The sequence below is a fragment of the Neltuma alba genome, unplaced genomic scaffold, assembly GCF_004799145.2.
Source record: "Neltuma alba isolate B1F8T4 unplaced genomic scaffold, ASM479914v2 tig00003838_pilon, whole genome shotgun sequence".
Classification (NCBI taxonomy): Eukaryota; Viridiplantae; Streptophyta; class Magnoliopsida; order Fabales; family Fabaceae; genus Neltuma; species Neltuma alba.
In genome coordinates, this window is record NW_021633442.1 from 40962 (window position 1) to 59766 (window position 18805).

The 18805-nt window shown below is 32.9% G+C and overlaps 2 protein-coding genes across 2 annotated transcripts; both read left to right on the forward strand.

Moving 5' to 3' along the window:
• The first annotated feature begins 8312 nt into the window (after positions 1-8312).
• LOC114742628 (hevamine-A-like) lies at positions 8313-9410 on the forward strand. The gene has a single exon (XM_028930849.1). The coding sequence runs from the start codon at positions 8313-8315 to the stop codon at positions 9303-9305; it is 993 nt and encodes a 330-aa protein (XP_028786682.1). The 3' UTR covers positions 9306-9410.
• Positions 9411-15995: 6585 nt separating this feature from the next.
• LOC114742615 (hevamine-A-like) lies at positions 15996-17188 on the forward strand. The gene has a single exon (XM_028930838.1). It carries the CDS (start codon positions 16033-16035, stop codon positions 17023-17025), a length of 993 nt encoding a protein of 330 aa, XP_028786671.1. The 5' UTR covers positions 15996-16032; the 3' UTR covers positions 17026-17188.
• Positions 17189-18805: the final 1617 nt, after the last annotated feature.

Below are 18805 nucleotides of genomic sequence, written 5' to 3' on the forward strand. Positions count from 1 at the left end.
CTCCTTCGCTCACAACTTCTTCCTATTTTCCAATAATCTTTGGTGTTTTTCTTTTTTGGCTATGTCCATAAATTATTTTTATCAATAATGCAACCATATTCATATTTGTACTTCATAGTATTTATCTATATTTTTTCTTGATTAAAATATTTTAAATTTTAATATAGATTTGTCTCTAAAAATGCGTGATGATCTATCATACCTTGAAAGAACATATTAAAACATTTTTCTGTTTTAGTTGATATTTGTTTTTTTTTTTTTGGTTAATGTCCATAATTTTTTTTTTTGCCGATATATGGACAAATATTTCACATATTTGTACTTCAAATTATTTATTTATATTTTCTCTAAGGACATGCATGTGTTAAATTGTAGTTTAAATTTACCTTTAAAAACTGCTCGACGAGCATATATTTTGGAGAAGCTCAAAACCTTTTTCTTTTTTCATTGGTCTTTGACGATTTCTTAAATCCTCTCTCTCTCTCCCCCTCTCTCTCTCACACACACAATTTGTTCATTCCAACGCTCTATATGAAAATTAATATTCCATTATGGCTTCACTTTTTCTTCTTGGTTTAAGATCTCAGCAGCCAGGCTTTAAAAGTACCAACGCGTGGTCGTATGCAAAAATAGTTTCGGACACTTACAATATGTGTTCCTTTTATCTATACATAGAGGCATATATATTCCGGACAACAAGATGGATCTTTTACAATGCTTTGAGGTACAATAGAACGTAGCTGTTTATTATTACTTACAATATTTTTCAGCTTTATATTAAAATATCCATAAGCCAATCCGCAGTTGCCATGCATAATATTTTTGTATATATTCTCGTTGCTAGAGACAATAAGTAAGAATCAAGAATCAACTAAGAGATAATTACAACTAAGATATGTACAAGGCATTTGCGTGCATCGTCACGCGTCATATTGTGGAAAAGAGGGGGAAAAAAGAAGAAGGAAATTTGACGTGGAAAACCCTAGCCCTAGTCCATTATTTTCATATGTGAGAGTTCTCGTCGTTGCACTTTAATATTATTCTAAGATGCTTCCGACAAAATGGCCTAATTTTTCGACAAGGGAAATTATCAACTAGAAAAAAACAAGTCGCATTAGAGGGGAATCGAAATTTCACCCTCGCATGGTCCCAGGATTAATGGCGACAAAGCCTCGCGTGTGACTCGAGGCGCCACGTATATAATTAATTAATTTGATATCTTTACATATCTCTCATACCTACTTCACACAGTACCCAATTCTTTCTAATAACGGATCCAGTTTTAATACTATTTTTTGTCTTAATTATAATATCTTATTTATAGATTATAAATGATCTCTTATAATTAAGGGTGAAAGTAATATATTAGATTGTGGTCAAGTTGTAACAACAGAAGATGGCCGAGCTTGTACGTCTACCTCTAGGCAAACTTTAATAGATAATAGAGTAAAACTACAGTTGCTTGACTATGACTAGTGGAATAAACCAATGATGACATCAATTTTTATGTTTATGATTTGAGTTGAGTGATTCCTATAATTTTTTGGGACAAAAAATTGTTATTTTATTGATATGAAAAATTATCACTCGCAATAGTATTGAACTGTCAAGGGCCTCTTTTAAACTCGAGCTCATCAAGGGCCAGTCCATTTGATGTATGTCTTAACCATTTTGATAATTATATTTGTCCATTTTTTTAGCTAGTACATAAGTTGCGTTCTTTCACCCACTGTTTAGGCTATATTATTGGTGTGGTTTTATGCTTTAATGACCCAAGCCCTAGTCCATTATTTTCATATGTACTGTGAAAATTCTCATAATGTATACTCTGTTTTTCTAAGATGCTTCCTATAAGATGACCACATTTTTTTGACAAAAGAGATTATTAACTAGAAAACAACCAAATCACTTCAGGCAGATACCGAAATTTCACGTACGACCGACGACTTTGTTCCCTATCTTGCTCTTAGCGTTTGACCCGTACGTGCCTGCCACATGTATATAGATAATTAATTCGATAGCAAATCCTTGCATCTCCACCCAATCCCTCTACACAGACCCCAACTCCTGCTAATAATCTGATTTTAATATTAGATTTTGCTCAAGTCGTGACAACAGAAATAATGAAATACAGGCCAAGCTTGGACACGTCTATCTAGGGTATGCTTGGGATAGCAGTGGCAGAAGTAATTTTTTTTTTTCAATTTGACTTTTACAGAAGTCAGATTATGTAATGTAATTTATCTTTGGATTGGGTTTTGTGAAAAAGTCAGTTTAAGGCCCCGTTTAGGTGACACCCCAAACCATGGTTTGGGTGATAAGTCACCCAAACAGTCACTGGTTTTGGGCAAACCGTGGTTTTGGAAAAAGCAGAAATTTTTTGCTTTTGGAGAAAAAAGGGAAAGTGTGAGAGCTTATAGGATATGTATCTTGTTATTTTTTTTATAAATATATTTTTTTATAAACATATTTAATCTTATATTTTAAATATATATATACATATTAATTATTTATTAATTATATTATCTTATGTATATTAATTATGTTAATAAAAAATATATTATTAACAATTTTATTCCTTCAAATTAAAATATATCATAAAATCTATTTTTTCTATAATTATCATATTAACTTATGTCTTTTTTTTAGTAATTTGTATATATAAAAAGTGCTTCTGATAACAACTATCCAAACACTCTCACTTCTCAAAATCACTTTTTTTATAACATTTATTTTTTCCAGAATCTATTCTTCCCAGAATCTATTCTCTAGAATCACTTTTCCAAACCACGGTTTGGTTTTATCCAAACACACCCTAAGAAGCTGAAACTTGTTTGGATGATAAATGTAAAAGTAAGTTTAAATGCAAAATGACTTAAAAGGATATGGATTTTATTAAATAGTACATATCTAATATTATATATATATATATATATATATAATGTGACTATTTTAAAAGAGGTGAGGAAAATAAAATTATTAAAAGTAAAAAAATTTAATTTATTATTAGAAAGAAATTATACATATAATGTGACTATTTCAAAAGAGGTAAGGAAAATAAAATTATTAAAAGTAAACTCTCCAAATTAAATTTTATTAGTTAATTTTTTTCATATAATGTTTTTATAAACATAAAATTATTGAATTAAGTGGGACCATTTAAATACCCTTTTAATTTCTTTTTTCATCTTTATTTTTGTCTCTCTATGTTTCTCTCTCCATGTTGCGGCTAAGAAGCAACAATTTTGAGCTTCTCATTCAATATGACTTTTCCATGAAAAGCTCATCTCTTCCACTGTGATCCCAAACAATAATTTTTAAGCTAAAGTGCGTTTCAGCCTTTAGATGGGCGTTTGGGATTAGAGTTGGTAAAATGGGTTGCACCCGCAGGTCCAACCTGCCAACCCGCCAAACATAACGGGTTAGTGTTGGCTAGAAGCTAACCTTCCAGTAAACGAGTCTTTTGAACATGTCCTGTCAAGCTCGCAACCTGCTACGAGTTAACCTCCCAACCCGCGGGCTAACCCACATTTATTTTTTTAATTTTTTCAAAATTTTTAATTATTATAATTATATTATTATATATTATATTCTATCTTTAAAAAAATACCTATATAATTTATTTGGTGCTTTCAATCAAAGATTTCAAGGAAAAACAAAAATTTTATTATTATTTTTGGATGTCATATAAGAAAAAAATACTAAAAAGTTAAAAAAAAATTCACACACAAAAAGTGTTGGCGGGTCCCATCTTAGCGGGTTAGGGTTGGCTAAAAGCCAACCCGCCTTCAAATGGGTTGCTTCAGCCCAACCTATATAGATTTAACCCGTGACGAGCAAACTCACAACCCACGGGTTAGCCCATATTGCCAGCCCTATTTGGGATGGTCTAACGCGTGACAACAATGTTTCTATCAAATCCCAAGTGCTAATAATACCGTGTTATTTCCAATATTGGATTATTTAAATCAGATGCGCCTCAATATCAATAAGGGAATTACTACAGGGTCTCAAAAAAGTTAATTATAAAAAAATATTAATGATAAGTAAGTAGTTATCATTTTCTACATCAAAACTTGTTATTATAAGCTGCTATGCATTTATTATGACTTTTTAATAATTATGTTATTTGCTTAGAAGTCCATAGCAATTCTCTCAATATTAATTCATAGTAGGTTAATGACTCCATCTTTTTTTATTTTGAATTTTTATTCTATCGTAACCATGCTTTTGTGACCGCTAAATTTTTATTTTCAACATAAGCCTTGTGGCCGTTATATATTCCATCACTAATTTTCCAAGAAGCTTCGCGGCCATATTAGATTATATTAGACTAAAATGAGTGATCACGAAGCTGCAATGATCTTACCTTTACGTGGTATATATATTTAATCTGTAAGTTAAAGTTTCACTTTAAATAAATTATAATTTATGAAAATCATGTTTACATTTGTAGAGACTTAATAGGAGTAGAGTAATATTTGGGAGACTCACGTTTTCATGAAAGTAATAATGAAAATGACTTGGAAAGTTCACAGACTTCAAAAGCTGAAGATCGTTCGTTGACCAAAAAAAAAAAAAATTGAAGATCATTGCTATCATTAATTTAACGTACTTAAAATGTTATGAGGTGTTTAGATTAACTTTTTGAAAATAATTTTACAGTATACAAAATAAGTATATGAAAAAAATTATCTCGACTCATGTGAAAAAATATTTTTTTTAAAGTGTTTTTGATATGTAATGACATCACTGTAGACTTGAAAAGTTGTGATTTTGCTATAAACTTTTTAATGGTCCAGTTTCTCTTGGACAAATTATGCGTTTATTACATGTTACAAACACGATGTAGACTTTATTGGACTATGTACAACTTTATTTTATTTTAAAGCATTTTTTAAAGTTATCATCTCTTTTATGCGTCGCATGAGAAAAGGAAGAATCCAGTTGTGACTGAAAATAAGTTAATCACTCAACTTTTTGCATTTTCAAACAGATCCTAATGGAATCACAAGTTCTTCTATAGTGCATTCATCACTGAGCAATATAATGTAATGAGGGTTTGGGTCTGAAATTAATGGTTTGAAAATATGCTGGCCTATTCAGTTCAAAAGCTTATATGATTGGACATCCTAAAGGACTCACTTGTGGCTGGGTTGCCCAATTTTCCATTGGGCCAAAGAGTATTAACCAAAAGCCCAATAATAAAAAAGGTCCTTCCCTAGAGACTAGAGTGAGTTTTTTTATACCAAATAACGCCCATAACGCCTGTATTTAGAACCGTCAAATCATTCCATTAATTTCAACTCACTTCAATTTGCAGCAACCCCCCCGTCAACGAGGGACTGCAACATCCATAGAGTGAGTTTTTTTATACTACATCTGCTACTAAATATAAAATTAATTTTTTTATGGTATTGAATATTTCATTCTATAGCATAAGAAATATATTTATGTCTTTTTATCAAATTTCACTGTCATTTTAATTCTCATTCTTATAAAAAAAATATGTCACCAACTCCTTAAGAGCTTATAATATATGTGCCCTGCATGAAGTTGAGAGAATATAATCAAAATTCAAAAGAAATATTATTATTTTTACATTTTTCAATGAAAATGTGGGGAAAAAGTATATTTCGATTTAGATACAAAATATAAATTAAAAAGTAAAGATGAATTCAGCACTCTTATTTTATTTTTCATATGCATCCAGTATCCTGATCCTGACCTCTTCTTCTTTTTTTTGGGTGCATATGAAATACTTTAATCTTATATTCTAATCTTTAGGATGCTATACATAACTAAAAAAATAATATAAAGTATTAGATCTACCGTTAAATGAATAAAATAGATTATATTTACAAGAATATCAACGTTTAAATATATTTTTTTATATGGTTCTGTTTTTCACATACAGATGTATAAAAGAAGCCCGTTTTCATTTACTGGGAAACGAACACCTCTGCTTCAATCATGAATGTACTATTAATTACTTGGCGGACAAGAAAAAGAAAAGCGACAACGATATGTACTATTATTGTCATAACATGTGGTCACTATTTTATCGAGTGAAATATCATGTGGTCACCCCATCATATATATTAAAAAAAAAAAAGCTTTGACAAGTTTTTGATGAATTACTATGTTCCCATTGTTAGGATTAAAGGGAAAGAAATATTAGCTACGAATAAATATAGTGACCTTAATTTCATTAATCATCTACAAATTAATAATGACTTCTCTCTCTTCTTTACAAGTTACACTGTTCCCAGTCTGTAGTAACAAATAATGAAAAGAACCTAGTACATAAAAAAACATTATATATACAAATTAAACTATCCTTAACAAGGAACTGACTATAAAGGTGTTTAGATAGAATCAAAATCATGATTTTAAAAATATTTTTATAATATCTAAAATAAATATGTGAAGGAGATTATATCAATTTGTAAAAAAAATACTTTTAAAAAATAATTTTTATGATACCCAAACACGCCGGCACCAAAACATACGCATTGTCTATTCGATCGCCACGTCAAAGTAATAAGAGAATCTTATCTCTCGCGCCTGGCGAATGTACCACCACGTGGACGAACTACATTAAAGCAAATTAATTAAAGGCATGCGATTGTTAGAAACTTCCAAAACAATACCTTAAACGTGAATCCAGATTAATATCACGTGCCCATGTCTATAATCTACCTATTTTTTGCTTCGTGGTCCTCGAATCATCACAAAAATTAGTCCCCCCCCCAAAAAAAAAAAAAGCCCCACCCGCTGTCACTGCAAACCTTCATCATTATTCATTAGATTTGTAGTGAATGGTCTGGGCGGATTTAATATTTTATTCTCCTTAAATCACATCTCTCTTTCTCATTTGTACCCTCGAATAAGTGAATAGAAGTCGGTCTAAGATATTATCTCCTGTCTTAAATATAAAATTTTATTTATAAACTATAAATAAAATCTTATATTTAGGGCAGAAAGTAGTATTGTTGAAATTTAATCCAAAAAGCTAGTTAGATTTGAATTATTCGCTATATAGGTTCTATATGTATATAGACGTCGATGGTTGAGTTAACTTGTTGGGGAGGCTTATTGGAGGCCAATCTTTCATCGGAAGCAGTGACTAATAAGAATCACCACCTTTATAATTAACGCACGTGCTATGGAAAAATGCAGGGGATTGAACTAATGGGTGTATGAATAGGATTAGAAAGAAACTAGCTAGCTCAGCTGTTATGGGCCTTAAAAGAATAATAATGCACCGCCAAATTGATGTGATCATATATTGATATATATATATATATATATTATACACAAATCATCTATATACATATACATCATATTATTTTTGTCCAAATATTTCAAAGTATAAATATCTAAATTTTAAATATTTAATTTGACAAGAAGATAAGGTTGACGCTGCTCTTACACCTTGGTGTTCCCGTCACGTTGCTTCGCAGGAGCACTGCTAACAATTTGAAATTTTTATGTTTATAAGCATAAAAATATATAGACACATTTGTAAAAGATAAAAAATAGAAATAAAAATAAGAATCTTATGCATGAGTTTGTATTCTTCTTAATTAGAGATAAGTAAGAATTAATTAACTACTGGCAAAAGTCCAGATGTTTGAGCCAAGATCGAGTCCAGATGTTTGTGCTATCATATTAATTGATGATGGATGAAGTAAGAATCAATTATAGGAAATTAGAACTTTGAAACAAGTGATTCTGCATGATGCCAGGCTCTCTCAACAAATACCAGAAGACTGGTGTCTCCAAGAGCTCAATTATGGACGTACGATGTTGGTTGGTTGGTTGCGTAGTCCTAGAATCAGTGGCTACGAAATTTGACTTTCAAAACACGTGCTGCCAGGCTGTCTTTTTCGATATTAATTAATTGATTGATTCTTGGGAAAATTGAATGAGAAATTTGGGAAGAAGAAGGACCAAAACTTGAAAATCCTCATTACAGACTCCAAAATTTGCGATTGACCTTCAGGAAACTTTTAAGAATTTATATTAATAGTTCTTGAAACTGGATTGCAGATCTGCATGCACCTTCAAGGACCTTCAATATTTGATATATACTTCCTCCCAATTTTCTCACCCATTTGTTGCTTATAGACAGCAACAACTTAATATAATATATGTATTTTTATATATTTCCTTGCCTCAAATTGAGTTAAAAATAATAGATTTTGACGCTACTGCCCCTGACCCTAGCCCATTATAAATTGGCTGTTTCTCTTGCTCTTGCAATAAACAAGAAAGCATTGCCTTTTTCTTCTCTCAAACTTACCTCCATGGCTTCCAAAACACAAGCTTTCGTCCTCCTCCTTTGGCCCTTGTTGCTCCTCTCTCACCTGAGCTCATCCCAAAGCTGCCCAATTGTCACCTACTGGGGCCAGAACGTGAATGAAGGAGAGTTGGATGCAGCATGCCTAACCAAAAGGTATGAGATCATCAACATAGCATTCATGAACACATTCGGCAATGGCCAAACTCCAGACATAAACCTATCAGGACACTGTTCTGAGTCTTGGGGTGTCCCTTGCACTAAATATGCCCCCCAAATAGCCATTTGCCAAAGCCTAGGCGTCAAAATCTTCCTTTCTCTCGGAGGAGCTGCTGGCTCCTATTCCCTTGCTTCAGCTGAAGATGCCAAACAATTTGCCTCCCACCTGTGGACCCACTACCTCAGTGGCCAAAGCCCAGGTCTCCTAGGACTCGTGGCCTTAGATGGCATTGATTTTGACATCGAAGGAGGTACAAACTTGTACTGGGATGTCCTTCTTAAAGAGCTTCACGCATTCACCCAACAAAAGAAGTTTTACTTGTCAGCAGCACCACAATGTCCAATCCCAGATTACTACTTAAACACATCCATTACCACTGGCCTCTTCGACTACATCTGGGTCCAGTTCTACAACAACCCTACCTGCGAATACACAGATGATGGAGATACTCAGAAACTTATAAGTTCATGGAACCAGTGGACGACCACCTTCAACGCCACCAAGTTCTATGTCGGCCTCCCGGCGTCTCCCGCTGCAAATGGTAGTGCCGGTGGTTATGTCCCTATCGATGTGCTCAACAAGGAGATTCTTCCGCAGGTAGAAACCTCTCCCAAGTTTGGTGGGGTTATGTTATGGAGCAGGTACTACGATTATCTATCCGGGTACAGCGGTAAAATCAACTGTACTGCCCCTGCAGCTCTTAAGGTTGTCCGTGCGCCGTTGGTTGCCATGATGAAATCTGCGTCGGAGGTTCTGTATCGCCTTTTATCGCAGTACTAGACTGTGACTCCAACCTCTCTAGCTACTATCGTGTATGGAATAAGTTGTGTGGAAGGCTAGTGCCTTCGATCCTTAAGTGACAACTTGATTCTACTCAATTTGTCATCTACAAATAGAAGTTTAATCGATCTTGTGGTTCGTATGATTTTTTTTTTGGCCCAAAATGTTGCTAAGATTTGACTTGAGTGCTTTATAACAAGGTATTGAAAAATAGGCCGGCCTCTGAATAGGTCGAGATAGTGGGTAAAGGTTAGTATATTTAAGGTAGAGTTAAAACAAGGTCGAAACGGTGAGAAATAAAAAAAAATTAAAAATTAATTTAAATTCTAATCATGCCACCCAAAAGACTAAATATTAATTTAATATCTTAAATCTCTAACAAAATAATCATATACTTACATTTTCTTTCCATTTTTCCTACAATTCTCTTGATAAATGGACATCACAATATCATATTATTAAAATCACTAAATATTCATTCTAAAAAAAATATCAAGAGAGATTTATGACAACAAAATACTCATATCTACAATTCTTTAGTCATTGAATAATACTTTTTTGATCCTATTTATAGGGCAGAGAGAGAAGATTTTTTTTGTTCTATTTATAAGTCACTTTATTAAATTTTTCAGTGTGAATGTACTATTTTGTCCTTCATTTATTATGGTGTAGGTAGTTATCTTTTTTGAAAGATGTATATATTAAATATGGGTAAAGTTAGAAAATTGTTATATATTAATGGAGAGTTAATGTATTTTAAGATTTTTCTTGGTCTGTATAAAATATGTTAGAAATACGTTATAAATAGGATCAGAGGGGTGATATTTTTAGCATTAAAATAACTTTAAAAAACACACACACAATTGGGTTAACCCACCAAACTGGTCGGGTTAACTCGGTTTCTCCTAAGTTGCAATGGGTCATATCGGTCGACCCACCTATCAGTTTTTGTTACTGACTGGACCAGTCAAGTGACCGTTGGCCAATTTCCCGTCTAACCTAGCTTGTTTGGTCAGGAATAGCACCTCATCACACACTTTCACCATCATCTTCTTCAAACCCATCTTCTTTCTTTTCTCTTTTCTCACACCCAAAGTATCTTGTATATGCTTGAGTGCTTTTGGTTGTGAAGGCCCATCTATTAAAGTATTAAGTGGTTTTCCCCCTTTCAGCATGACTGCTTGCAAACCGATGAATATTGCTAGAGGCTAGATGAAAGCCAAAAGTCTTAGGCCTTCCTTTATTGGTGGATTGAATAGAGAGGGATGGGGAGCAGAAAGGAGAGACAATAGATCTAAGGGGAAGATGAGCATGCTGAAATGTTGAGGATAATAAGAGAGAGAGAGAGAGAAAATGGGTAAAGAGATGCCTCAAAAAGAGAGTTGGAAAATTCAAAAAAAAAAGGAGCTTTTGAAAAAAATTATTAAAATATTATAAATCTGAAAATTCACACATAAGCTGCTAGGTAGGTTTAAATTTGTCCAAATGGAATGTTTTTATCGGTTAGTGTACCGGTGAGGTACCCAATACCCAAGAATTCCTCAATTTAGGGCCTGTTTGGATGCCACCAAAACCATGGTTTGGGAGGTAAAATCATGATTTGAGTGAGATGGCATCCAAACAGTATTAATTTTAGAAAAATAATCTGAAACTATGGTTTGGGGTAAAATCATGGTTTTGGAGTCCAAAACTATGGTTTTCAGGAGAAGTGAATCCATTCTGCTTGTGGTTTAAATTAGAAAGTATGATTGTACTTGTCAGAGTATATCTCAACAATAATATGACTTTAACATCCCTCGATTATTTTTTCATAAACATTTAATTTTATATCTTATAAATATATATACACATATTAATTATTTATTAATTATATCATCTTATGTATTATTAATTATGTTGGTAAAAAATATATTATTAACAATTTTATTTCTTCAAATTAAAATATATTATAAAATCTACTTTTTATGTAATTATCATATTAATTTATGCCTTTTTCAGTAATTTATATATATAAAAAGTACTTTTGATAATAACTATCCAAATATTTTCACTTCTCAGAATTAATTTTTTACAAGATCTATCCTTCTCAGAATTTATTCTCTAGAAACTATTTTTCAAATCATGCTTTGATTTTATCTAAATATTTTTTTATTCGCGATATGCATTATCTATTTGCCACATACGCGCCCAGCAGGTGCAAAACTTGTGGCCCGGGGGAATCGATGAACGAAGCAATATCTAAAGGATATCACTCTTGTAAACCAGCTGGCAATAAGACAAAGGCAATTATTAGAAACTATCAAAATAGTACGTTAAGAGGTACATCCGATTATCACGTTCTCATCGCTCGTTGTTGCTTTATGGCCCTAGAATAGTATCAACAAAAAAGTTTTTCCCTGCAGTCCTTCCCACCAACACTCTATTTTCACTGTAGATCTAGATCGTCGGATTTCTACTAAATGGATGAGATTGAGTATATTAAAGAGGTTTGTTAAATTAGTTATTTATAATAAATACGTTTTTTTTTTTAAATATCCTTACTTATCAAGTATATTAGTTTTAACATTTGATGAGACTTTAACATGTATAACTATTACAAGGGTTATCTTAAAAAAAATAAATAAATATAAAAGACAAAGTGGATTGGGATATTATATTTATGACTGTAACACTAGAGTGTATGGGCTTACGAAATGGAGGCCCATCAGATAGGCAGAGGCCTGAAGCATTGCGCAGAAGCATGAAGATGCGGAAGAAAACGTGTGCGTAATGATTTTGGGATCCTTTCTCTCTCTCACAGCTCTTTCTGTACTCTCTCCCCCCCCCCCCCTCTCTGTGTCTAAGCTTCTGCATCATCTGAGATTATATTTCCTTAGAAATGCGTATGCTCTTTAATCTCATATGAATACTTAGTAATACATTCAGAGCTGGAGCTGATTATATCGTGAGTGTTGTTGAAGTACTAACCTTACAAAGACTCACCTATCAGCGGCACCACATTGTGACCACATTCTGAAATATTTATAACTCTGAATAATTATGGGTGAGATTATAAGCCCAGTACTAATTAGCTAGGAGGCAATAAATCGCTAGGTTATAATCTAGAAGATTCCTTCAATAGTTCACATTGTAATGCCTTTTCAAGCCGCATAAAACTACATCATAATTACCTCAGACATGCATGAGTTTTCTATTTGCCACATCAAATATTACGCACACAAGGTGCAGACATATGGAAACCATGCAAGATCCAACCAATTAATTCTTCTTTGAAAAGCATTGCTACCTAAAAATGCAGCATAACAGGAAGCAATTATTATGGGTGGAAAAAAACCAATTCACACTAATGAGAGGAACCGAATTAAACATCGCAAGCATCCAGGCATGGTCCTCTAGCCTGTTGCTGTTATGTTCCCAGAGCCAATAATTAATGACTGCAAAAATTCAACTTTAACACGCGTCACATGTAAATCTTCTATCTCATGCGATACTCTCTTATGACATAGGGAATATGATCAATCTAGCCACCACGTATCCGAAGGTTCTTTTGTCACAGCTAAAACTGAAAATTAAAACATGGAAAAGAACTTATTTGATGTTAAATGACCCGAGCCCTAGCTCTTTATAAATAGCTAACGGCCAAAGCAAAGGCGTCAAAATCCTCCTCTCTCTCGGAGGAGACTCTCGGATATATTCACTTTCTTCAGCTCAAGACGCCAAACGAGTTGCAGACTACCTCTGGACCAACTTTCTCGGTGGCCATCAGAATAATTCAGAAGGCCTGCTAGGAAACGCGATTTTACATGACATCGCCTTTGGCATCGATCAAACAAGGTGGAACCTGTTATTATGATGATCTTGCCAAGGAGCTTGACTCCTACAGAATGGTAAAAGTTCCATATGCATACTCACATCACTCGTAACTTGAAGGATTAATTAATCTGCAAGTCTTTATAGTTTCAACTAATTTTGAATCAGATTCCTATAGTTTTTTTACTTTTTATCAGGTCCTTATACTTTCATCCGTTTTTAATTAGGTCTTTGCATTTATTTTTCTTTTTATCAAGTCCCCATAATTTTGCTAAATTTTCAATAAGTCCATGTAGTTTTAATTTTTATTTATTAATTAAATATACACTTAATTAAATAGATTAATACTGAAATATAAAATATTGATAATGAAATTAAATTAATAATTATATAATAAAAAATAAGTAATATAACTAATTAATTCAGGAAATTTTCTAGAACAATTAATTTTTTTTTGCTGGTAAAAAATAAAATATTATAATAATTCATTATTTATATAATAAAATTATTATAATAATTCACTATTTTTATAAAATTAAAATAAAATAAAGAATAAAAAATTCAGGGACTTAATTAAAAATAGAGTGAACCTATAAGGACTTGATAATAAAAAAATAGATACAAAAACCTAATTAAAAACGGATAAAAGTATAAAAACCTAATTAAAAAAAAACCTATAGCTACCTAACTCAAAATTGGTTGAAACTACCGGAGTTGCAAATTAATTAACCCTAAATTTAATATGCAGAAGGATTCTGCCAAAAAAAGGTTTCACATGCATCCTCGTTGCTGTCACTGTCACACATGAATTTCCCAACCTATAGTATATATTGATTGCCTTGCTTGCGTGCCTCTATTATATATTTAAATGGTGTTTACACGTTAGGCAGTCATGTTACTCCTCTCATCCTTAATATAATATTTTTTTGAGTTAATTTTGGTTCATAAATATAATACGTATTTTTTATATTTATCAGTTTTTCTTAAATTACCTTTATGATACTCTCTCAACCATAATCAAATAGAAGAGGAAGAGAAAATATTAAAGAAGATGATTATGGTATTTTAGGAAAAATATGTCATATTTCTTATAATTAACTAACTTATCTAACTTTCTTAATTTAATCAAATTATTAAATATGTTTTATATTAAGGATTAGAGGAATATTATATGTTATCCTATGAATGAGTGTATAGATATGCAAAATTTAATTTAACAAAATGATAAGGATGATGCTTCTCTCTCACACATGCCCTTCGCAGGACCATGATAGAAATCTGAGTTTATATATTTTATAGAAATAACTATACATGACATATTTTTAAGAGATGAAAATAATAATATTAAAACGAAATAATTATATAATCTACATAAAAAATTAATTTAATGCTTCAACCTGATGAAGAAGAGAACACTATATTAAAACCAAATGTTATATATATTCCTCGAAATTAAAAAATTCGGTGTAACTACCCCTTTATTAATACTCGATGTGCGAAGCAATTATTAAAAATGTGATGTGATCGAAGGAGTAGAGATAAACTTAATCAAAGAGGTATGCAATTATAACGTTTGAACTTTTAATATTCCATGATCAATAATCACCTGTGTATAGTACCTTTATATTTCTTGCATCATGAATTTAAACGTGCTATACATATAATTCCATTTCTCCACATCATCATCAGCCGGCAATCGCGTCGTTTTCTTTTGTTTTATTAGAGATATAATTCCATTCTTTCCTTTTTCCTTCCCATTCTTTTTGCTCTTCTCCTTTGTCTAATCATAAAATCAATATTTAAATGGTTTAGATTTTATTTCCTACAAATTAAAATGTTTTTTTATTTTTTTAATGAAACTATTCATTTCAAATTTTAGCAGCATAAATTTAATTATTTATTTTTATTTTATAATTTAACATTTGGATAATAATTTGAATTATATAACACATTCATTACAAAATGTGTACCGAATATCGATGAGTAATGTTAAATTGGATGTAATGCTTGGCTCATCATCATTTAACAACAGTACCGCAAAAGGTGATCATTACACACGTGATATCCCTTTTTTTTTTTAAATTAGACAATTTAAACCTCTATCCCCACACGGAAGAGGGGATCGCACACCCACACTTCACATACACCCATACACATCATATCTAATATTTTTTTTTTATATTTTAAATATAAGATCTCAATTTTTTTCTCAAACTTATAAATTTTTCACAAACTCAAATTATTGATATATTAAAGAGAGTTTCTATTAGTAGAAGTAACGATCAGAGAGGATAGTTGTTAAAAAAAAATGATAGTTAAGAAAGTCAACAAACATTTTTTCATAAATAACCAACTTACTAAATTTTTAATATATGTAAATTAGTTATTAAGTTCCTATGTAGATCAAGGAATTTGTTTGTGTTAAAACTATTTTTGGTTCTCTTTAAATATGTCCTTAATTAAATAGGGATATTTTTTAAAAGATCATTTCTTAAAGTTGAAAAAACTTATAAAGTAGGAGTAGTTTTCTTAAAAAATATTGTAATATCGTAAAATTCTAAACTATATAGTATAAAAAAGAGACATAAACTTTTTGAAAAAATGATGATGTATCTAGAAGCGTAGGAAGACCAAAGATGGCCGATCGTGGTTCCCCAGCTAGTGATTACATAGCTTGCGGGGTCCTTGAAGAAAATGGCTGCAAAATTCAACATTCATAGCACGTGCTACGTAAAAGTCTTCATATTCTTATAGTTTAATTAATGATGCATTTCCTTGCTTCAACGTGAGTTAAAAATAATAGGATTTGACGCTAATGACTCCAGCCCCAGCTAGCCCATTATAAATTGGTCATTTCTGTGGTTCCTGCTAAAACAAGAAAGCACATTGCCTTTGGCTTCTCTTAACCCTTACTTTCATGTCTTCCAAAACACAAGCTCTGGTCCTCCTCCTTTCGCCCTTGTTGCTGCTCTCTCACTTGAGCTCATCCCAAGGCTGCCCAATTGTCACCTACTGGGGACAGAATGTGAATGAAGGAGAGTTGAGCACAGCATGTGACACCAGAAAGTACGAGATCATCAACATAGCATTCATGAACACATTCGGCAATGGGCAAACTCCAAATATAGACCTCTCAGGACATTGTTCTGAGTCTTGGGGTGTCCCTTGCACTAAATATGCCTCCCAAATAGCCTATTGCCAAGGCCTAGGCATCAAAATCTTCCTTTCTCTCGGAGGAGCCTCTGGTCAATATGGCCTTTCCTCAGCTCAAGACGCCCAGGAGTTTGCACAACACCTCTGGACCTACTACCTCAGTGGCCAAAGCGCAGGTCTCCTCGGAAACGTGACCTTAGATGGCATTGATTTTGACATCGAAGCTGGTTCAAAATTGTACTGGGATGTCCTTCTTAAAGATCTTTACACTTATAAGGAAGTGAAGACCGTTTATTTATCAGCAGCACCACAATGTCCAATCCCAGATTACTACTTAGACACCGCCATCAGAACTGGCCTGTTTGACTACATCTGGGTCCAGTTCTACAACAACCCTCCCTGCGAATACACAGATGATGGAGATACTCAGAAACTTGTAAGTTCATGGAACCATTGGACGACCACCTTCAACGCCACCAAGTTCTATGTCGGCCTCCCGGCGTCTCCCGCTGCAAATGGTAGTGCCGGTGGTTATGTCCCGATCGATGTGCTCAACAACGAGATTCTTCCGCAGGTAGAAACCTCTCCCAAGTTTGGTGGGGTTATGTTATGGAGCAGGTACTACGATTATCTATCTGGGTACAGCGGTAAAATCAACTGTACTGCCCCTGCAGCTCTTAAGGTTGTCCGTGCGCCGTTGGTTGCCATGATGAAATCTGCGTCGGAGGTTCTGTATCTTCTTTTATCGCAGTACTAGACTGTGACTCCAACCTCTCTAGCCACTATGTCATGTATGGAATCAATTGTCGGAGGCTAGTGCCTTTCTTCCATGTTAAGTGATGAAAGCCTGATTCTAGTCAGGTTATCATCAATGAGAAATAAAAACTTTAATAATTTAGTACGTGATACTGTTCTTTTAAGGTTTTACTAGTTTTTGTTTCTTGTTCATTTTGACGATGTTTGCGGTCGTATCCGTCTGGTGCGTGCAGCTGACACAGCTAATTAACACAAATCAAATTGCACCCATAACTCAGCGACGACGTTGCTTATTTAATTAATTAGGCCCCAGCTCCTTCTAATATTCTGGTACTAATATTAAAATACAAGCCGCGAATGTCTAGCTAGCTAGCTTCGCCTTTAACATGAGACACATATAGGGAATAGAATCAATCATAGGTTCTTTTGTCCATAGCTAAGTTATGAGAAGTAAAATTTCAAGATAATAGTCTTTTTACTTTGTGGAAAATATACCGACGTTAATGTGACCGCCTTCCAAGGCCATAGTTAACTTATGCTCCTTCGCTTACAACTTCTTCCTATTTTCCGATCATCTTTGGTGTGTTTTTTTTTTGGGCTATGTCTATAACTTATTTATCAATAATGCAACCATGTTCATATTTGGAGATGGTATTTATCTATATTTTTTCTTGATTAAAATAGTTTAAATTTTGATATAGATTTGTATCTAAAAATGCGTGATGATCTATCATACCTTGAAAGAAAACATTTTTCTGTTTTAGTTGATATTTTTTTCTTTTTCTGTTTGTTAATGTCCATAATTTTTTTTGCCGATATATGGAAAAATATGTCACATATTTGTACTTCAAGTTATTTATTTATATTTTCTCTAAGGACATGCATGTATTAAATTGTGGTTTAAATTTACCTTTAAAAGCTGCTCGATGACCATATATTTAGGAAAACCTTAAAACCTTTTTCTTTTTTCATTGGTCTTTGACGATTTTTTAAGTCATCTCTCTCTCTCTCTCTCTCTCTCTCTCTCTCTCACACACACACACACAATTTGTTCATTCAAACGCCCTATGATAATCGTATTCCATTATCGCTTCATCAACCAGGCTTTAAAAGTACCAACAAGTGGTCGTATGCAAAAATAGTTTCAGACACTTACAATATGTGTTCCTTATATCTTTACATAGAGGCATATATATTCTAGAGGACAAGATAGATCTTTTACAATGCTTTGAGGTACAATATAACGTAGTCGTTAATTATTACTTACAATATTTTTCAGCTTTATATTAAAATATCCATAAGCCAATCCGCAGTTGCCACGCATAATATTTTTTTATATATTCTTGTTGCTAGAGACAATAAGTAAGGATCAAGAATCAACTAAGAGATAATTACAATTAAGATATGTACAAGGCATTCGCCTGCGTTGTCGCTCGTCGTATTGTGGAAAAGAAAAAAGAAGAAGAAGAAGGAAACTTGACGTTAATAACCCTAGCCCTAGTCTATTATTTTCATATGTGAGAGTTCTCATCGTTGTACTTTAATATTATTCCAGGATGCTTCCGACAAAATGGCCAAATTTTTTGACAAGGGAAATTATTAACTAGAAACAACCAAGTCGCATTAGAGGGGAATCGAAATTTCGCCCGCGCGTGGTCCCAGGATCAATGGCGACAAAGCTTCGCGTGTAACTCGAGGCGCCACGTATATAATTAATGAATTTGATATCTTTTCATATCTCTCGTACCCACTTCACACAGAACCCAATTCTTTCTAATAAT